At 39.3% G+C, this 22,960-nt stretch overlaps 1 protein-coding gene across 12 annotated transcripts in view; it reads right to left on the bottom strand.

The window, feature by feature from the left end:
* Window positions 1-2,584: 2,584 nt before the first annotated feature.
* Window positions 2,585-22,960, bottom strand: part of LOC100975471 (suppression of tumorigenicity 18 protein) — a 135,801-nt gene continuing 115,425 nt past the window's right edge. For all 12 annotated transcript variants that reach the window (XM_034966068.3, XM_057303008.2, XM_034966073.4 and 9 more), the window contains 4 exons: window positions 17,786-17,874; window positions 10,075-10,178; window positions 8,015-8,158; window positions 2,585-5,087 (listed from right to left, as the gene is read on the bottom strand). In XM_034966068.3, the coding sequence (XP_034821959.2) occupies window positions 4,947-5,087; window positions 8,015-8,158; window positions 10,075-10,178; window positions 17,786-17,874 (478 nt within the window). In that variant the 3' untranslated portion in view covers window positions 2,585-4,946. The remainder of the gene's footprint in view (window positions 5,088-8,014; window positions 8,159-10,074; window positions 10,179-17,785; window positions 17,875-22,960) is intronic.

Raw genomic sequence — 22,960 nt, forward strand, 5'->3', positions numbered from 1 at the left:
CGTAGTGTTAAGATTGAGGAATATTGGAATATGTCTGGATCCTGGCATGTATCTTAATCTTACCTCATTCTTATTTTTTTTCCTCCAGATGAGACTGCATCTGACAGGTGATGAGACAGATCATGTTGGTTGGAGCACCTAGGTTGAGAGGTCCACACGAGGCTGAATTATTTCTAAATGGGCGAGTCAGTGAGTCCTGCTATTGTCCTCATTAGAGAAGGACTATCCACAATAGAATTGTTTTTGTGAAAATAGTGAGAAGGGGCTTGCCTTGCTTTAATCAAGCACATCTGGGGTGGAATCCTGGCTGCACCGTTTCCTAGTTTTACGGTCTTGAGCAAGTTACTAACTTTGCTAAACACCAGTTTCCTCATCAGTTTAATTGTGCATGGCGATATTTGCTTGATACATTTTGTCAGATGAAGTATACAAAACATCATTGATTGTGTCTGACAGCGTGGATAGTTATTAGCCAATTAAATCTGCTTACTTTATAATTATCTGCTGAATAATGAGAGGAAATAGCAGGGCACTTTTCCCAGACCACAATAAAATGAATGTAATGTGTGGAAAGAGATGTAGAAAACATTAGTTTTTACAAATATTAATAAAATATTTATGTACCATAACAAGTTAATTTTTAAAACTTTTTCTAATGGGGAAAATCAAATAATTATTCACCCCCTTCTTTTTATTCAGGTCCTTGGTTCCAGTAGAAGGGTTTTAGTCCTGTGTCTGAAGGCCCCAGGACTTTTCTTGGGATGGTAATGATAGTCTCTATACACTGGCCTGAAAATGATCTCGGGAACACTCGTTACCTGTTTTTATTTGTACCATACCCCACATACACAGCACTGAACACAATTTTTTGCCCTGATGTATGAAATGTTAATCATCTGAATTGCTGGAACAAATTATCTGCAGTGAAATCTGATCTTGTCATTCTCTGATTTAAAATTTTTCTTTCACATGCTGAAGTCTATGGAAATTAGAACTCTTTAGCATGCCAGTCTACGATATGACCTCCTCTTCTTCCCACTCATCTGGGCTTTGGCCTCTCATCTTCTCACTTCTCACCAATTTTTCAATGTTTTAAATACGTGAAGCTGCTGCCTTGATGATTGCCATACTTTTGCACATGCTGTTGTCACTGCCTCAAACTTTCCCTGCTGAATCAGAAGCAGTATTCTTCCTGGAAATCCAGGTTTGTTAGGTAACCCTCACATGGTTTCCACGGGAGCCTGTGTGTACCCAAACTGAAATACCTATCACTTATTTCATTGTCTCCCATGAGGCTGAACTCCCATGGGAGTAAGGAAGTGGGCCCGGCATAATCGTGTTCCAAGTAAACATCTTTTTGATGAATGGATGACTCTTACCATTTCCGGTAAGACCGGTGCTCTTCTTATGACGCCTTGTTGACAGAGTTGTAGACACTACTCGTTGGTATAAAATCCCAATCAGAGGCCGGGCGTGGTGGCTCACGCCTGTAATCCCAGCACTTTGGGAGGCTGAGGTGGGTGGATCACCTGAGGTCAGGAGTTCGAGACCAGCCTGACCAAGATGGTGAAACCCCATCTATACTAAATACAAAAAATTAGCCTGGTATGGTGGCGCATGCCTGTAATCCCAGCTACTTGGTAGCCTGAGGCAGGAGAATTGCTTGAACCCGGGAGGCGGAGTTTGCAGTGAGCCGAGATTGCTCCACCACACTCCATCACACTCCATCCCGGGCAACAAGAGTGAAACTCTACCTCGAAAAAAAAAAAAAAAAGTCCCAATCAGGGCAAGATGCACATCCTTGGCTAAGGGTAAGCTAAGAGCCTGACTGAGCAGATTTGCATTTTGCGATCCATTTTATGCACATCTTCAACACGTGAGTGTGGTGACTAAATGAAAGCTATATTGTGCATTAATGGTTATGTTTTGGCTCCTGGTAAATGAAGGTCTCCCAAGTACAACTCTGGCTTTCCTCTTTGGACCCAGACTTCCCTTCGGTCAATTTGGCTTCCTTACATGGGTTAAATAGATTTTTTTTTTAACCAGATCAAATGTAAGTGGAAACTTATTCTACAGATGTACGAATCTGGGCAGAAACTGAAAAATTAAATTAGGCTGACTATTTGACATTAGATAGAAAGAACACATAAGCAGAAGAGGTGCTATCAGTAATTTATTATTATTTTTCTTTAATTCAAGTTTCTTTAATTTTAGCTTATATGAATCTAGAGATATACTCCGTATCCAAAGTAATTTTGGAATCAGGAGGGTGGGCCCTCTATCTTGCCACTTATTAGATCTGAGTGAATTTGCTGCTACTGCTAGCAAAGGTGTTCCTTATGTCAAAGCATTCCCTGTTCTGGAGGTGAATGCCACATCAAAGGCAGTGACAGCTTGTCAACTGGCCAAAAGTCCTGTCCACTTTAAGGCAAGCAAACCGGCTGTCAGAACAGAAATGTCTCCGAATGACTGGCAGGCTCAAGTGCACTCTGGGGACCTCACCAGGGCTCGTTCTGGACAGTGGATTCCATGGGAAGGGGATACTAGTCTCCAGATAACAGCCTGAGAAAGATCACATCAAAACTCGTTATCAATTTTTATTTCCTACCATACACCAAATGTACAGCACTGAACACAATTTTGTTGCTTTGATGTAAGAAATATTAAGTGTTTGGAGAAACAGTATACAAACAAACTACCTCAAATTAAAAAAAATGCATACATCATTGCCTTTTTGTTGTTTACAAAAGACCCAATTTACAGTATTGATCATTAACATAGTTGAAAAGAAAACAAATTCAGTGCACATTACAAAACACATCAAGTACAAAGTAGGCAAATAAATACAAACATACTTCACAAAACATCCTGCTCAAACTATGCAAACACAAATAAATTAACCTGAAGTCATAGCAAATTATAGTAATAAATATGTAGGTTGGTAAGAGATTTCTTTTAAATTAAATAAAATATATAACAAACTTGTTAAAATATTTAGCAAATTAAACGTTTGTCTTTGTAATAAGTGAGCTCATTTGTATGCATCTATGAAGTACTGTATAGCAAAATGTTTGCAAGTACACAACTGTAATAGAAAATTTTGTTTGGTGTCCCATTTATAATAGACAGCACATATGGTAGCTCATTTTTTAAAATTGATTTTTAAATAAACACCGTTTCTACCTAAGAACAGACAGTTCATCTTCACTAAACTAAGGTTCAAGAGTTCAAATGAACTCCAAACCAAAGATAAGCCCCACTTAATGCATAACAATGACCAAAGTTTCATGGGAGTGGAATTATTGTTGAGTATTGTTTTTCATTTGTGCAGTAATAACAGTGGAAAACATCAAGCCTGTGAATGCCATCACTTTCCATCTAAATATCCATGAGGTTAATAAAAAATAAACACTTTTGTTTATAGCACAGAAAATTAAGCCCACACGAAGTTCATGTGTACATTTACACAGAGGCACGTCTGCACATGAAATGTGTGTGCACACCAAAAAGGCAGTTTAGCTGGTTGTCTATACCTTTTCCTTAAAAAAAATAAATATAAAAAAACTTTTGAAACAATGCTTAACTACTTTACAATCCCTGAAATAGACATTGCCTTTACTATAGAAACTATGAAACTCTGATCCATTCAGAAATTCAAGATTGTGGGCTCAATTTGAAGTGTGGATGAGTCTGTGTGTGTGTGTGTGTGTGTGTGTCTGTGTGTCTGTGTGTGAGTATGCCTGTGTGTGTGAGTGTGTGTGTATATTTTGTAGCATTTGAAGTTTTGTGGCAAGATTTCTATCAAATTGAATGTTGTCTTGTTTCCTATGGAGGGTGAGACCCAAGTTGCCGGTGTTTGAAGTAATCATTCAGATTGGAGTAGCATTTTTTCATGTGTTACTATATTTTCCATTCCTTTCCAGTCAACCCAGTAAGATAAATGCTATTTCAGGGGATATGGTATCTACAAAATTTTTCATTTGGATGTGTTTGTATTTGCTAAGTACAAATCTACACCAATATTGTCACTTGTATATTGTACCAACATATGGCAGGAAAGCCTGGCTGGTCACACCAAGTCTTATTTTTCATCTTGGGATAAGAGTTGCCAACGATCTGATATGACTTGAAAAACAAACAGACAAATCTGCATCACTAAAAAGGCTTATGTTTCTTTAAAACATTTCAAATAAATAATTCATATTAACGAAAACCGTCCAGCCAAGTCGAATACTTTGCTGATTGCTATATTTAATTATTGCTAACAAATTCTGAGCAGGCTGTTTTCCAGCATCCTGTGCTTTTGTGAATGCGGATTCCCCACTAGTGGGCGCCATTTGTCTTCTTATTCCTTCCGTGCAGCTCACCTTACCGCAAATTCATTTATAAATACAAAAACCAGTGAAAGGTGGGGGAAGAAGTGTGCAATAAAAATCAAACTCAACTATAGTGCAGTCCTTAGACAAGGATTTCCTTCACCCTTTCCTGTTTCCTCATTAAAACCCAGCAAGAAAGATGACTTGAGAATAGCATTTCTATTTAAATCCTATTGGAAAATAAATTAATAAACACACTTGTAAAAATACGGCAGACTTCAAAATGCAGTTAAAAGATAAAAAACTCTTTGATTAGTAATAAATAAATTATAAAAATGTCACATTTATTTTACATATACTTTACAAAAGAAGAGTACAATGAAGAAATAAAAGAAAAACATATGAAAATAAATAAGATCTAATAATTGACTGCATTGCTTTTAATCCAAGAAGTCTATCATAGTTTTTCTTTCCTTTTTATATCAGCTGGGGAAAATAAAATTAGTGCAATGTTGCAAATTGTAAATGCAGTACGGCAACCTCCATGCCTTAGCAGTACATGAACCTCTAACAGATCCATCTGGAGTTTACTGCTGTTGGTAACTTCTGTTGCCCGGCAGCGCTGTGATCCTACACATGGATACCCTTCACTGCCTGTTTGATACTTTCCAGTAGAGCTTTGCATTCCGGGGAATAGTCCCGTTCCAGATTGCTGTACATGTCTGTGAGTGTATTTACATATGCTTCAAAATTCTGCTCACTGATAGGTCCCTAAATGGAGACAAAACACATTGACCCAATCACAGTGGTTCAGGCTGAGGGAAAAGAAGGACCCAGTGACATCGAAGATCAGTGATCCGGGAGTCGGGAGGGAAGGCAAGGGTGCATATGACTGCTGGAGTTGCAGGGGATGGAGAGAGACGGAGTGTGTGTGGGATTCATCTGTTCACTCTTAATTCAGGAGACGAATATGACTGGCTTGTACAGTATTTGGGGTTGATTTGGAGCACATAAAGTATATGTCTGGCTATGGACTCGGACTCCACAAAACTTTTCTACTTCTCTTGGGAGGCAGCCTCAGCCTTGACTGCACATGCCTTGCACTACATATGCCTCCTGTTTGTGGAAGGTGAATATTTGTGAGGCTGGGAAGGAAGGGTTGCTTGTACTAAGTGGTGCCTTTAACAGCACTGGGCAGAAACTTAAGGAATTTAAGATTTGAGCAAGTTGCTCAGTAACAGTTGTGATGGAAAATTTTCCTCCTCCATCCTCAGATCCTTTTAGCCTGTTTCTCTCCTGTGGCATCATTGCAATATACTTTTAAAAATTTCTCAGTCTCTGTAAGCAGAATATCAGTTTCACAAAGTTTAAATTTATTCATCCCCTGTTTTTTTTTTTTTTTTTTTTTTGGAGTCAGAGTCTCGCTGTATTGTCCTGGCTGGAGTGCAGGATGTGATCTCACCTCACTGCAACCTCTGCCTCCCGGGTTCAAGCGATTCTCCTGCCTCAGCCCCCCAAGTAGCTGGGATTACAGGAGTGCACCACCACTCCCAGCTAATTTTTGTATTTTTATTAGAGATGGAATTTCACCATGTTGGCCAGGCTGGTCTCAAACACTTGACCTCAGGTGACCCACCAGCCTCGGCCTCCCAAAGTGCTGGGATTACAGGTGTGAGCCACCACGCTTGGCCTCCCTGTTCTTTTTGTATGTTTCGGTCTCTCCTTTACCCAGTGTGATGCTTCAAGGAGAGCACATGCTGGATACATGTAAATTTCACACAAATGTGAAATGGAATGAATGTCACAAGGGGAATGCTACTCAGTCATTTCTGTTGCCACCATTTTCCCTCCTTTTTAAAAACGCATGACGTGAGACTTACTTCGCAAAGGTGCTTGGAAGAAAGGACATTTAAATGTCAAAGTATTGTTATTGATGCTATTTAAGGAAATAAGCTTTCTAAATTTGAAGCTATTTGGTTGTGCTCTGCTCGGCAAAGCGCTGATCTAAATTATTAGTATTGTCCAATCATGATTCTCTGTCCCCTTCTCTTTCCTGCCTTTGTTGTGCCTTGTGTTTCTTGGAGAGTCAGGGGATTGGATGGGAACCCAGGTAGCACAGTGGGTAAAGGCCACTCTGCAGGGCCGGGCCCACTTGCCTTGTGTTAGCTTTGGAAACTTGATCAAATTAAGTAAGCTCTCTGAGCCCTGATTTCTTCAACTATGGAATGGGAATACTAATGCTCGCTCTTTGGTGCTTTCGTAACATTTTGTGTGATCAGCACTAAAAATCACCACTAGAGTGCCCTGTGTGGTGAGTATACAAGGCACAGGTTAACTTGTGTGGTACCTATTTTTTATGGCAGTGGTGAAGAAGAAAATACTAAGGAATGCATATTCAAAGTATGATTTATGCAACATTAATAAATAACATTGCAATGATTTTTAATAATTACCTTAATCCTTACCATAGTGGTATCATTTATTTTGCTTTGTGTTCATTATTACATTATTGATTTTTTGGCTGGTGGGAGTCAAGAAACATATTTGGAATTGGTTAAGATAAGAACCCCATGCTAGGAACTTGGGTAAAATGGAGGGGCTTAATGTTTTAACCAAAACCAATTACATTTCTTTATCACATTGCTGCTTCTATAAATAATTTCATATATAAAATAGGCATCTTTGGAAAAATTATTCTAAAAATTTAGGTTCTGAGGAAATTAAAAGCATTTAGCAATGTAGTCTCTCCTCCAAAGATTTGTCTGTATTTAAGAATATGTAAAAGAAGTTAATTTTCTATGAATTCCAAATACAGTCATGCAATGCATAACAACATCTCAGTCAATGATAGACTGAATATATGATGATAGTCCCATAAGATAACAATAGCATGTTTTTATGGTTTAGATATGTTTTTCCATGTTTAGATACACAAATACTAATAATTGCCTAAAGTATTCAGTACACTAACTTGCTGCACAGGTGGGTAACCTCAGAGCAGTAGGCTGTACCATACACCCTGGGTGCAAAGTAAGTAAAGTAGGGTCTGTCATCTGGGTTTGTGAAAGTTCACTGTATGATGTTCACACAACGTCAAAATTGCCTAAGGACACATTTCTTAGAATGTGTGCCCATTACTAGCTGATAGAGGACTATAGTTGCATACCTAAAAGACATGCTTAGATTTTGAAAATGAGGATTCCTTGTTCATTTTTTTTTTGCTTTTTATTTTATATGAGGAGAACTGAAGTAGGTTCTTCATACTTCCATATGAAGAAAGCACCTAGTCCATTGGGAATTGAACATTTTTGGTTACAGTTCCTGATTTGGGTGGATGATGCAAATAATGGTCTCAAATTTTGTTAGACATGGAATCTTCTACTTGGAAATACATTTTCACTGAGGGAGTTTTGCCCTTCAACTTTCACATGACATTGTGAACCGAGCTTTAAAAAATCCTTTGTTTTTAAATGACTTTGGCCTCTAAAAAATCCTTGGCCTTCATATAATTTAAATAAATGTATCTACCATGTTCCCAGAGAGGGAGATTACTCCAAGCCAGACTGTGATGAAGTGTGGTCACTCTGTGACTGCTCACAGGTCTCCTCAAAGCTCAGTCGTGGCAACCCCGTGGGTAGATGCATGATGACACTACAAACGCTTGTAATGGAACGGCAAGGTTCTGGCCTTGAACTTACCATCTGTGGAAGCTGGATGTCGGCAAGGCTTGAAATGAGAGCTTGGCTTAGACCTGCCAGCTCTTTCAGCAGACTTTCATTGTTCTGTTCTATGAGTTTGTTCTCCTCCTCTATCGTCTTTAAGTTGCTCTCCATAGATGTGATCTACAACAGAAATAACTTGGGAATGTGAGTAGTGGAGTTTGGAAGGAGTGTAAAAGGTTTCTCCCTGAAGGAAAATGCACCAAGTGCATCTGAATACTAACAGATGCAGAGATACATGCGTGTAACTTCTCGGCATGAAGCTGCAGCCCCATTGGATTGTTTGAAGTGCTGGAATCAAATCCCCAAATTTTCATCTTCAGCCCAGACTTCCTCATGAATTGTAGAACTTCTCCACATGGCTGTATGATGGATATCTCAAACTCAACATGTTTAAAGTAAACTTTGCTATTTTCCCCAAACTTGCTCCATCCACTGTCCCTTTTCCAGTCAGCAGAAACTCAACTGTAGTGCAGATCCCCCATGGCTCTTTCTTTCATACCTCACCTCCACTGGCTCCTCCTTCAAAATATCCAGGATGGGACCACTGTCCCCTCCACTCTGCTGCCCCCTGGGCCCAGCCACCAGTGTGACTGTGCTGCCTTCTCGTGGGTGGCCCTGTGTTTGCCATTACCCCATCTAATCTCTTTTTGGCCTTTCCTCAACACAGCCACCAAGGTGAGCCTGTTAAAATGCAAGTCAGCATGTCAATCAGATGGGATTATGTTACTCGTTAGCTCAAAACTGTGCTACAGTTCTGCACACATTCAGAATAAAAACCAAGGTCTTTAAAATGGCCTAAGATGCCCCATGTGAGCTGCCCTGTTGTCTCTGAGACTGTTATCCTGTGACCTGCCTCACCCAGCTCACTCACCTGCGGCCACACTTCTCTTTGCTATTTCTGAAATCCCCAGGCCTTCTCATGATGAGAACTTTTGCGCTTGCAGGGTTTCTTCTGTCTGAAACACTCTTTCTCCATACTTGTTTGGCTAACTCCCTCATTCCTCAAGTCTTTGTGGATGGCTTTCTTCTCCCTGGTGGCTGGTGGTCCCATTTAGTATTGAAATACAGCCACTCGCCCAGCCCCCTGCCATTCTAGCATACAACACCATTGATCATTTATGACTTTTTTGTTTATTGTCTGCTTCCTCCTTCTAGACTATAAGTCTCAGGAGGGCAGAGGGCTTTGTGTTCTTTGCTAATGGTTTTCTAGAGGAATTCCCATGATTTCTAGACAAAAGTATCAATCTGTGGACCAGATGGCCATTAATTGATGATGGCAACAATGGTCACTCTGGGTAAGGAAACCTAAATTTCAGATGGATTAAAACCCTTTGTCTTAAGCTGTTGTGTGAGGACTTCCAAGAGATCCAGTAACTGTGGTGGCATACAAATCCTGCATTTCAGAAGAGGAGAGAAGGGAAGGGGAGAAAGACAGTCGTATGCTCTGTCTCATTCTTTTGCTGCTAACTTGTTGCAAGAGAGTTATGATTCGTGTTTTAAAAATCTTGGACTGAACTGTTGATTTCCAGGAGATGAGGCAGACATCACAAAGAAGAATGCAGAATTGAGAAATTGCTTGGGCTTTTAGGTAAAGAATTTGCTCAAGAAAATGTTCAGTAAGATCTGTTTCTAATAAATACTTACACATTCAGAGGTGTTCCAAAAACATTAAATAAAAAGTTGCTATATTTTACTTGAATTTTGAATAAAACCAAGGATTCTTACCTTTCCATCACATTTTTTTTCTAATGCACCAGAGACTCTTTGGTTATAGGATGATCTGCCTTGTTTGCTTATAAAAACTTTGATGCCACCAGGGCAAAAACATGAGAAAGCTTGCCCACAGCTACTGAATAAATGGTAACCTGGGATGATCCACCTATTCAGAATATTACAATAATTATGGAATCTAGAAACACTCAGCATATTGACTCTAAGATACCATGTATTTTCACACAAGTTTTAAAATTTCAATGTTTTGTTTCCACCAAAGATTATGATTACATTAAGGATCATGAATTACTTCTTTTTTTTACCTGGGTCTGAAGTTTCATCATATCTGCTTCAATTTTAAGGTTGGATTCATTCAGTTCCTTTATTTCTTCATCCAAATGCCTAATTTCTTCATCACTCTCTATTCCTGTAAAGAGTAAGACTACCTTAGTTCCAACTGAAAACTGTTAACAAATGAGTCATTATATGTTTGTGATTTGCTACTTGAAAATGAGATTTTCATTTAGTGTTTTTACCAAAACAATGCATATCTAGGATTCTGAAAAAGTGGATAAGAGAAGTTACAGATTTAATTTATTGGTAAGAAAGAAAAGAGGGAGTAGAAAAGTGCCACCATTGCATGTAGCTCAGTTATGTCCCAGGGGTGCTGCCAGACACATTTGTAAATATGTCTTCAACTACATCTCACCACACCCTACAGTGGGACACGCTCCATTATACCCTCCTCACATATGAAGACACCGAGCCCAGCGAGGTTAAATGAGGCCTCAAGAATCACTGACAGAAGTTAAATAACCTGCCCAAGTTCAAATTAAGAGGCAGAGCTGGGATTAAACCTCAAAGCCCTTGCATTCTCGTATTCAAAATGCTGCAAGGACAGTTTTATGCTGAGTAATTAAATATCTGTTTAGTTGAGTTAGACCTTAGGACCCATGATGGGAGGCAGAGCTGCGGGGCTGCTGGCAGGTGAATTAGAGTCCAGAAACACATTGGCATAGTCTTCCACATGGACATGGATGAGGAAAATGTAATTTAGGGGGAAGGACATCAGCTTGGGAGTTTGACTCCTGTTCTGCAACTTGGGCAACTTACTTATCTTCTTTGTGCTTCAGTATCCTCTTCTGTAAAATAGGCATGTTATCTACACTGAGAATGAATGCAATAAAATGTAGAGCGCTAAACGTGCCACAGGCTCTCAGTGAATGGGGGTTATTTCCCATGATTACTTTGTAGAAGGAGTATGACTACATTTGAAAGGTTTCAAGGACCTGGGGAAGGTAGTTAATATTAAGGGTACGGGAAGCAGGATTGGAGGTAATTTACCTCCTAGAAGAATGAATCTGAACCAGGGTGACAATGAAGAAGGACATGTGAACTTCCACGTAGAGACTTCATAGGAGCAATTTCATGAGAGGAGGATAAAGGGTACTTGGCTTGACAATTGGTTTGAAAGAGATCTGGGCTCTTATACTTTCCTAGGGTGACTACTTTGGGAAATAATCCATTACCTCCTGAAGGTGGATGCTCACATTCTCTATGACCCTACAATTTCTTCCTTAGGCACACACCCAAAACAAATGGTTGTACACAGGAAGCATGCATAAGGTGTACACAGCAGTGTTGCTCGCCAAAAGCACAACTTGAAAGGAAACCACATGCCCACCAAAAACAACACGGGAGATTCTTAGTAATTTAGTGCGAAGAGAAAAAAAGTAAGCCGAAAGTTACATCACATACAGCATGATAAAACAGATGGCTATTCTGTGGGTACTTACTGCTTTATTAAAAGTAACTACTGAATAAAGTGAGCCATGCATGGACCAATGAAGAGAGTGTGTCATAAGATTGATATAACTCTGGGCTCTAAGATTTAATGAAAAAAGGAAAACAAACCAACATATAAGACTTAGGTACCTTAGTAGTTAGACCAGTTTAAATATGAGTCAACAGTATGACATGGCTACTAAGAAAACAACCAACAGTTACCCAGGACCATACTCATGGAACTATAGTATCTGGGACTCAGGATTCATTCTGCACTGGCCAGCTGTGTCTGCAGAATTGTACTGCATCTTGGAGCCCCGTATTTTACTGGTTGGTGTGCTGGTACAGGGATCTCCTCTCAGACAATTGATGGGTAAGAGCTGGGGAAGAAAGCACTGAAATATCTGGATTCTCAATGAAACAGGTATTTGGAGTGCTATCAGCACTTGAAATTTTTCTGATTTGAGCTATCGAAAACTTCTATTGTTATAAATTTCTTTGACATATTGTTTTTCTTTTCTGTCTTTTTATAGTAAAATTCCACCTCAAAGAATGCTATTTTCTTACATAATATCTGGTGAGGCAGACAAAAACCAAGGAGATGCTTGTAAAACATGAAGTGTTCCGAAGGAAGCACAAAGAGTTCTGGGAGGCCCTTCACTGGAGAAGATGCACTCCTTTCAAGACTTTCAAGATCAGAAGGAGGCAGGCCTGTGAAAAACCAGCCAGCAGCTGAGCATCCAAGAGGAGGAAGGAAGCCCAGAGCCCAGGCTGGGGAGGGAGTGAGTGCCCCATGGACAGCAAGAAAGTGAATGATGGGAGCAGGCCATGCGGACATCCTGGGAGCTTAGGTTTATTCCAAGTGCAACAGGAGCCAGGGAAGGGCTTTAGGTAGGGAAGCTGGGGTGATTGAGCTGAATTTTCACAAACATAATTTGGAGTTTTGAGTAGAGGATAGATTGGAGAAGAGACAGAGCAGAAGCAAGGAGACCCATGAGGAGATGATTGCTGGAGTCCTGGCTGGGTGTAGGGAAGTGAGGTCAAGAGAAGGAGACAGACTCAGGATCTAATCTGTAGGCAGAATTTGCAGGACTTGTGAGGGCTTGAGGTAGGGGGTTAGAGAAAAGAGGAATCGACTGAGAAGAGAGGAATCAACCCTGACTGCTTGTTTCTGCCAGAGCAGGTGGGTAACTGTAGAGCTGTCTCTGTGATGAGGCAGACTGGGAGGCTGAAACTTGTAGTAGGATAAGTAAAAGTTCAATTTTGGCTAAGTTATGAGTGCTTGTGAGAAGACTGTTTAAGTGACAGCCTGAGTTCTTGGTTCTGGGATTTCGTTAGGATTATGTTTCGCTGAGGGCCAATGTTCCTGAAGACACCCCAGCCTCTTAATCAAGATGGGGCTGTTTGGAAGATGCCTAATAACAAAAGATGGCTGGAGCTTGTGAGGGAAGATCATAAGATGAGATCTCAAAAAGGAAACATTGTCATGGGATCTAATACGTAACAGGCTCCCTTTACATGCTCATAGAATTAATCAGTGAAGAAACTAATGTTTTTATTATAATTTCTGGGATCTGGGGAGCTATTTTAGCCACAGGATCAAATTCAACTAATTTCTTTGTAATGTTTCCTGTTAACATATCACTTTATCTGTTTCCACAGAGTCGCTCATCTGCCAAACTTCTTTCCATGCACACAGTCTTTAAGAACCTTTGGATTTCACTCTGCACTTCCAAATATTAACTCGTATGATCCTCATTTAAAAACCATGAGGTAGAAACATTTATTACCTCAAAGTATGGATGGGAAGCCAAGTTACAAAGTAAGTGGTAAGCGGGGATTCAAATATAAGCTCTCTGGTTCCAGAATATGTTCTTTTAACCATGAAAATACTATCTTTATTCATAGATGTTTCATCTGTTTTGGAAGTATCAGTAAAAGGTGTGCCCTGATGTTTACAGACATACTTCTAGTAGAGTGTTGGACTAGCTAGGTATTGCTGATTATCAAGGAAACCGTATAAACTATCCACTAAATTATTATTATTATTATTTTTTGAGTCGGAGTCTCACTCTGTCACCAGGCTGCAGTACAGTAGCGCAATCTCTGCTCACTGCAACCTCTGCCTCCCAGGTTCAAGCGATTCTCCTGCCTCAGCCTCCTGAGTAGCTGAGACTACAGGCGTACGCCACCATGCCCAGCTAATTTTTTTATTTTTAGTAAAGACAGAGTTTCACCATGTTGGCCAGGATGGTCTCAATCTCTTGACCTGCTGATCCGCCTTCCTTGCCTCCCAAAGTGCTGGGATTATAAGCGTGAGACACCGCGCCTAGCCTCCACTAAATATTTTACTTAACTGTTCAGCGACTTTGATTCTTTATATAATCCATTTATGTAAAAGCAATAGATTATGCTTTCTTTTCATTTAATAATTCTAATATTTATTTGGTACTAATCTGTGCCTAATTTGCATATTTGGGGATTATATCATATATTATATTTTCTTTGTATTCTGTATAATTATGCAAGCCATGTATATACCTGTATAGAGCAAGTATCCTCAACTTATGAGGCTTTAAGTACTATAGTTATGTTTTTTCATATTATACAAATGAAGCAATTCTATTATATTTCAAACAAATTCTATTATATTTCTTGAGTGAACTTCTATTTATTTATTTATTTATTTTTTAGATGGAGTCTCACTCTGTCACCCAGGCTGGAGTGCAGTGGCACGATCTTGGCTCACTGCAACCTGTGCCCTCTGAGTTCAAGCGATTCTCCTGCCTCAGCCTCCTGAGTAGCTGGGATTACAGGAGCCTGCCACCACACTCAGCTAATGTTTTTTTTTGTATTTTTATTAGAGATGGGGTTTCAACATGTTGGCCAGGCTAGTCTTGAACTTCTGACCTCATGATCCACCCTTCTCGGCCTCCCAAAGTTCTGGGATTAAGGCATGAGCCACCGTGCCCGGCCGAACTTTTATTTTTAAATTGAGTTTACGTACCAAAATTGTACTATTTTTTTTATTTAGGAGAAAATGAGTTAATGTAAATTTGGCTATTTAGTTATTAAAGGAGTGAGGAGAGTTAATATCTAGAAATAAATTATATATAACTATATTTAGGACACACTATTTTGTCACATGAGAAGAGCTAGAAGGAGCTCCTAAATGCAAGACCATATACATAGATCAATTATCATAACTTCTGCTTGTTTCTACAAAGCACAGAAGGACTGGCATTCTTTCTTATACAGATGGCCTAATTTTATTATCAAGGACTAGTAAAGGTCTTTAAAAATTAATGTGGCAATTTAATTATGGCAAGGATGGAGAACTAAAGATCAATTATTCTAAAATTAATGTACACATTTTTTGATATAGACCTTCCATGTTTGAAATGGTTTGTACATAATATTCCCCTAAAATATTATCTAATTCAGCTAATTACATGAATGATTTGTACCTAGTTTAAATTAACATAGTATGCTAAAGGTAAAGCCATATGCACTTTGTATTTCATTGCAATTTGATTTAACATTTTTAATGTCTGAAGGTGTGTTGGTTTACATCTACTTTAAAGATCATCCAGAGAACAATTATTGTGGCCACACTTTAAGGTAAGGGATCATGAAACACAGCATTGTTAGAGCAGATCCCCAAACCACTTTAGTTCCTTCTGACCTGAATTCAGGTGGGCTTTTTCTCATGCAAAGTCATTGTAGGTTCTTAAGCTTTACAGAGCATCAGCCTCTAGTTTCTTGGATTGTAAAACGTGTACTTTTCCAGTTAGTTACCTGTCCACATAGAATGACTGCACCCCGACACTTGTCAATGGGTTCAACCCAGCTCGCTGCTGCTCTATATTCTTTGAAAACTCAGCTGAAGATGCTAGACATATAGGGACCCTTTGAAGTGTATGTGCTCAGCCCTGCTGCTCCTGGGTCTCTGTGTAAGTCTATTGTGGGTTCAGACAGACCACCTGCTGCTGGCCCCCTGCAAAGCTCTGTCATAATTTGATGTAATGGCAGATGACTGTTCTGTTTTTATCTTTCTTAGGAGTGGCCTTGTAATTTATATTCTGTTTACAGTATGGATGGTAGTGGTGTTCTCATAATGAGAACTCATAAGAAATATTTTCTTCATGCACTGGGTTCCAGAAGGAATTTTGCTCTGAGTTTACTTACTACCACGTGATTCACACGGCGATTATAGCTTTCTTTTGTGTTGGCTTCTAAATGGTGATGTCAAATTTGCAATCCTTATTTACCCAGCAAGAAATGACTCTTCGCACACGTCTTAGTGTCCTCAGCCTTGCTCCATCTTGCATTCTTATCTTCGACTTTCCTTTGTCTCATTTTTGAATTAATTTTTTTTTTTTTTGAGACAGAGTCTCACTCTGTTGCCCAGGCTGGAGTGCGGTGGTGCTTTTTTGGCTCACTGCAACCTCTGCCTCCAGGGTTCAAGCAGTTCCCTCCCTCAGCCTCCTGAGTAGCTCGGACTACAGGTGTGCGCCATCACACTGGCTAATTTTTTTGTATTTTTAGTAGAGATGGGGTTTCACCATGTTGGCCAGTATGGTCTTGATCTCCTGATCTCGTGATCTGCCCACCTCGGCCTCCCAAAGTGCTGGGATTACAGATGTGAGCCACTGTTTCTGGCTGAATTAAATTTTTAACCAGAATTTTAGAAAAATTTCATGTAGCTCTGCAGTCCTTATCCTTTAAATACTATTTGAAATAAGGAGATAAATAAATACACATTAAATTGTCCCAATTTCACTGCATATGTACTGAGAAGTATTTAGGGAATGGGCAGTATTTCCAAGGAGCAGTCAGAACATCTAGTGAAAAGCTCTTTTACTGAGCATGTGAATGCTGGAAAGACTGGAAGAGGCAGGCCCATCCCCAGCAGCCAGGGCTTTATTTCTCCTCTGCATGTACACTCCCCTCCTTTGGCGCTTAGCGGTGAGGACCCACGGAGGGAGAGCATCCCCCACAAGGGCCGCTTTAAATAAAGCAGATGAAGGCCTTGGAAGGAAACAGTAGGAAGCTCGAGTGCTTTCCCTCCCTTGGATACTGCATGTCTTCTTTTTAAAAATCACACACACAAATTAAAAAGATTGAGCAATGCTTTCAGGGAAAGTAGCAACGGTGAAAGTCCCCAGCTCAATTCTAGTCATGTGCCAAAGATGCCATCAAATAAAGTCTCCAGAACAAAATAATTGCTCTGTCATTGTTTCTCAAATGCTTTGGAACGATCTTTGATGGAAAACAACACAGGCCCCAGATAATGCTCATTAGAAATCTCAAGAAAATGCATTCAAGAATCAAAGGAAAATTGGAGGATCCAAACAGAGAACTCAGAAACTGTGTCTCTGAACTTGGAGAGGGGATTGACACTAAGGAAATATCTAGGGAAATGTAGACGTAGGTAAAGATCTGGATGTTAAGTCCAAACCTTCCAGAATCTCTATAAAAATATCATGTTGAGCACAGAAGAACACAATTGAAGGATTCACATACAGATGCCAGAAACTGCTTCCTGAAATTTTATAGCAGATTTATACCAGAAAAACGCACACGTACACACACACACACACACGTACACACACACGAGAGAGAAAGAGAACACGCACACGTGAGAGAGACTGAAGGACACAACTTCCACTAGTGTATCTTTGTTGTTGTTGTTTTGTTTAGAGATAGGGTCTCTCGCAGTTGTCCAGGCTGGAGTGCAGTGGCCCTATCATATCTCACTACAACAGCCTCGATCCTGGGCTCCTGGTCTCTACAATCCTCCTATCTCAGCTTCCAGAGTAACTGGGACTACAGGTGTGCCCCACCACACTGGGCTAATATTTTTTTTTAGAGATGGGGTCTGGCTATGTTGCCCAGGCTGGTCACAAACTTCTGACCTCAAGCAATCCTCTATCCTTGGCCTCCCAAAGTGCTGGGATTACAGGCGTGAGCCAGCATGCCCTGCCAACCACAAGTATATCTTAATCCATCATACCCCACTGCCTGACTTTCTCTGTTGGAGATCACTCCTTATTTAAAAATAAGGAAGACATCAAAAAATTGGTTTTTAAACAAAGTTATAATTTTAGTTCAAATCTGAGGAAACCTTTCTTCTTGTACATTAAAATTATGCTTCCCACCTAGAGAATACTTGGACACACGGAATGCTTTGGGGAGCCAGGGTCTACACCCTGCAGGAGGTGGTGACAGCCAGCCCTGTGCTCTTACCCCCAGTTGCTTTGAGCTTGATGGTCATGAGTTCTTCAGAAACCTTGCCCTTTTTGATAACTTGTGCATTGAGAGGACATCCAGATAAGCTGTGAAAATAGAAATTGTACTAATGTATGAAATGTATATGATTTCTTATATAAATTAAAATGTTTTATTCACAACCTACTATTTGTGTTTTTGCTGCCGATTAATTACATTATAACCCACAGTCTCTTTGTAGAGAGTAATGAATACATACCCATTAAAGCAAAGGCCAAAGGCCCTCAAATAATGTAAAATGTTTTGCTTTCTTTCCTTAAATCAAGGTACAAATAGTTACTGCCGATACACAATTATTATTTAATTTATTTTGTTAAATTGCTATTCATCTCCATTCAAGTAAGTTCTTTTGTTTAGTAGTGGTTACTTTATTTTCTGTAAATGTGAAATTGTACATATATATTATGAATAAGAATTGTTCCCAATTAGTCAAAATTCCATGAGTAATAAAGCAGAATCTAGTTCTTCCTGCCTTTATATAAAGTGTCCCTTGACCTTTATAGAATGACTCAAATTAATACAAGTCAAAATAAAGCCCTACCCCACGCCCCCATGGCAAATTCAGTTTGGTTATGGGAATGTTTTTAATTTTTTTCTCGAACTTTTACAACATTTTTCATTAAAAAAATCTCTACCCTGGAAGGAGAATAAGAGGAGCTGCCACAAGTGTATTCAGATGCAATCACTGCAGAGGCAGTCTATTACATTGCAGTGGTATTTATAACCCTTCCATTTAGTAGTGGCACTCTTCAGCAGGGTTTCTTTCCCTTAATGTCATCTGTTTTATTTAAATTGCACCAGCATGATAAATGACAACATTGAAGAAAACTTGTTTTTCAACGTTTATGATCAGATAATTTTGTTATTCTATCCAGCCATTAATTCTTTTGCAATCTTGCTGTGTTTTTGTAGAAACAATTTTTAGATCAAAATAGTGATGATTATAATCAGTCATTTAAAGTCTTTTTTTCTGCAGAAAGTTAGTTACAACTCATCTGTAAAGAAATCATTTCACTCTGAAGCTTGGGACATTTGGCAGAGTGAAAGAAAATATTTCTGAAGAAAAGCCCTTAATAAATGTGTGCTTAATTACTGTATTTTTTCAAGAATACTAATTATTCTACACTAAGAGTCTATGAAATATAGAAAATAATAGACATATACTATTACATATATAGAAAAGGTTATGCAGTTTGCCTAATTTGATAAGCTATAGATTTTTCTACACAGAAAAAGAAAATAATGAAAAGCACAAACTCAACTTGGAAACTGTGTCTTCTATTTTCAGAAGCTTCTCACTGTCAACTGTGGCCTATAAAAGTTTCATTATCTGTTTTATGGGGAGTTTGCATGTCTGTCTTGTTTTATGTCACGTATTGTATTCTGAGAAAATAATCATGAATATTTATTTGGTAAACTGGATATTTAAAGGTGACCTTCAGTAAGTCCATTTGTAACATAATGGATATTAATACCTCATTAGAACTTCTCTGATCCTCACCCTTAAAGGATCTACTCTGTGCAGACAACATGCCAGAGAACTTTCAGGGTGACACAGTATTGTGGAAAAGTTAATGAAGCGTCCATCCATAATTACATGACTTAGAAGCAAAGAATATAGTTATGAAAGAGAGGCTTTGCTTCCAAAATGCCACTTGATTTTGTGTCTTCCAATGTAGAGATTTAATATCTTCCAGGATGTAAAATGAATCTTAAATTAAAAAAAAAAAGGGCAGGAAAAATATTTTAAAAGTCCTTTTTCCTTTTGAAGGCAGATTTTAAGAGGCTGAGATATTTGGCTCCATACTGGAAAGGCAGAAAAAAACATGCCTTATATGGTTTTGACCAAAATTACCATTCTATTATGACATATTAAGGGATTTTTTTTTTTTGAGGCAGGGTCTCACCAAGCCACCCAGGCTGAAGTGCGCTGGCACAGTTTGGCTCACTGCAACCTCCACCTCCTGGGCTCAAGAAATTCTCCTGCCTCAGCCTCCCAAGTAGCTGAGATTATAGGTGCACACCACCACACCTGGCTATTTTTTGTATTTTTAGTAGAGACGGGGTTTCACCATATTGGCCAGGCTGGACTCGAACTCCTGACAGCAAGTGATCTGCCCGCCTTGGCCTCCCAAAGTGCTGGGATTACAGGCGTGATCCACGGTGCCCAGCTGCAATTTTAAATTATATCTTCATCTGCCTTCTTAAAGCAAAATGGCAGGTGATACAATGTATGTCATGAACATAATTGCTTACAATATATTATTACTAAGTTTCAATAAAATCACAAAGATATGGCATAGCACTAAATGAGTTCTGTCAATCACTGGACTTCTGATTTTAAAGCTACAAACATCCATAATTGTGTGTGTGTTTTAATATATCACTTGTCTTCTCAGATTGCTATTTTTTTCAAAGGGAAAATTTTGTCACATAGAGATTTAAAGCAAGGTTTGAAGGTAGTTATTATATAAATATAATATGGATATAGTGTGTGGGTCAAATTGTTCTTAAACGTCCTACAAAGTGTGTTTTGTAATGATTCCCACTTTGGTTGAGAAAAGTCTATGCACTAGTGCCTGTGACACCTCAGCTTGGTGCCTGGCCCATGGTGAGGACCCATCATTAAACCTTAGGGGAAGTGGGATGACACTGGCTCTCACGTGCCAACCTGTATTCAAAGCAATTCCATAACTTTCCTGTGCTTGTTTCATCTTCTGTCAACTGAGGATAATTATAATACCTATAGCTCACAGGGTTTTGCAAAGGTTTAAAGGAATAAACCGTACAAGTTACTTATAAGGGTGCTGTCTGTGGGCAAGAACCCTGAATACATGTCAGCTATTACTAGGTGACAAGTGATGGGAAAGAATATGAACAATCTCAGAGATTTCAGATTCAAAATACGTAACATATAAAAGCCAGTTGTGAGTTATATTCCAAGTCATGTAAGTCATCCTGCATATACACATATAGGCTTAATATTATCTTCACAAACAAGAAAGGAGATCATCTGTGTTGAACCCCTACTGCATGCCAGGCATAAGCGAGGCGTTTTGCCATATTATTGCATTAAATTCTACACATAGGCTGGGCACGGTGGCTCATACCTGTAATCTCAGCACTTTGGGAGGCTGAGGCAGGCAGATCATTTGAGTTCAGGAGTTTGAGAACAGCCTGACCAACATGGTGAAACCCTGTCTCTAACAAAAATACAACAAATTAGCTGGGTATAGTGGTACCAGCTACTTGGGAGGCTGAGGCAGAAGAATCGCTTGAACCTGGGAGGCGGAGGTTGCAGTGAGCTGAGATCACACCACTGCACTCCAGCCTGGGTGACAGAGTGAGACTCCATCAAAAAAAAAAAAAAAAAAAAGAAAGAAATTCCACACACAGAAAAGAGAGAGCATTCCACCTTAAAGAGAATACCCCACATTAAATACAGTCTCTTAAGTATTTGAAATCACAAGAGAAATTCAATTCCATTAAATTCTACACATAGAAAAGAAAGAGTATTCCACCTTAAAGAGGATACCCCAAATTAAATCCAATTTCTTAAATATTTTAAATTGCAAGAGAACTTTCGAGTCAAGAATGCTGAAATCTGCATTACCTTTGTCTAAATTCTTCACTGCTTCCCATCTCCTAGAAAATAATAACTTGGAGGCTGGGTGCGGTGGCTCATGCCTGTAATTCCAGCACTTTAGGAGGCCAAGGTGGGCAGATCACCTGAGGTCAGGAGTTCGAGACCAGCCTGACCAACATGGCAAAACCCTGTCTCTACTAAAAATACAAAAATTAGCCTGGTGTGGTGGCATGCACTTGCAGTCCCAGCCACTCAGGAGGCTGAGGCAGAAGAATCATTTGAACTGGGGAGGCAGAGGTTGCAGTGAGCCGAGGTCAAGCCCACTGCACTCCAGCATGGGCGACAGAGTGAGACTCTGTTTCAAAAAAGAAAGAAAGAAAGAGAGAGAGAGAAAGAAAGAAAGAAAGAAAGAAAGAAAGAAAGAAAGAAAGAAAGAAAGAAAGAAAGAAAAAGAAAGAAAGAAAGAAAGAAAGAAAGAAAGAAAGAAAGAAAGAAAGAAAGAAAGGAAAGAAAATAGTACCTTGGCATTAATGTTGCAGCCTATATTTTTGAAATCAGAATTTTCTTTTTCTTATTATGAAATACATAATATGTAAACAGGAACCTATGATGTGTATTTGCAGTTAAAAGAATATTCTATTTTTAGAGATGGAGTCTTGTTCTGTCACCAGGCTTGAGCGCAGTGGAGCAATCACAGCTCACTGCAGCCTCAAACTCCCAGGCTCAAGCAATCGTCCTGCCTCAGCCTCCTGAGTAGCTGGGACCACAGGCATGTACCACCATCAATAAGCACTACTTATTTACCCACTCCACTGTTAGTGGGCACCAAGGTTGTTTCCAGTTTGGAGTTAGTAGAGCAACACTGCTCAGATGTGGTCAGACAGATCTCCGGGTTCTCATATGCAGAGATCCTCCGGGCATAAGTCTGAGTGTGTGCTGGGGCAAGTGCATCTGTTGTTTTCAACTTGACTCTTTAAAGATAATTTGCTTCTTAAAGTGGAACTACCAGTTGCTCTGCTACCTACAGAGTATGGGAGTATCTGTTGCTCCACATCCTCACCAAGCCTTGGCATCATCATTTAAAACTTCTTCACAATTTTTAAAGATAACTTCATTATTGCTAACTGAGGGATGTGCTCACCACGGCACAGCATTAATATTTCATTAGCAGTATCAACATGGATATTACTGAGGTCATTACAAGGAATTCAAGCTATTGTACAGTAAATGTGCCATTAGGCACACTTGATTTGTGACTGAAGTTCCTGAATATGAAATAATAATTCAAATTCAGAATAAAATAATGTGTGCTATTGTGGACATAGGTCTACATTTGAAAACCATCAAAAAATAAACCACTGGAAAAAGTCAAGTTTTCTCCATAAACAGGTTTTACTGAATATTTAAATATCTTTAAACAAGCAATTCCTGGAAGGCTTTATTTTCTGATATCATCCGTATATATCTTTAGAACTGAGCAAAATCTCAAAAAGCCCCAATTTTGCTCAATGTTTACACTACTCATATACAAAACATCAACGGTTTCC

Source organism: Pan paniscus, chromosome 7, assembly GCF_029289425.2.
Source record: "Pan paniscus chromosome 7, NHGRI_mPanPan1-v2.0_pri, whole genome shotgun sequence".
Classification (NCBI taxonomy): domain Eukaryota; kingdom Metazoa; phylum Chordata; class Mammalia; order Primates; family Hominidae; genus Pan; species Pan paniscus.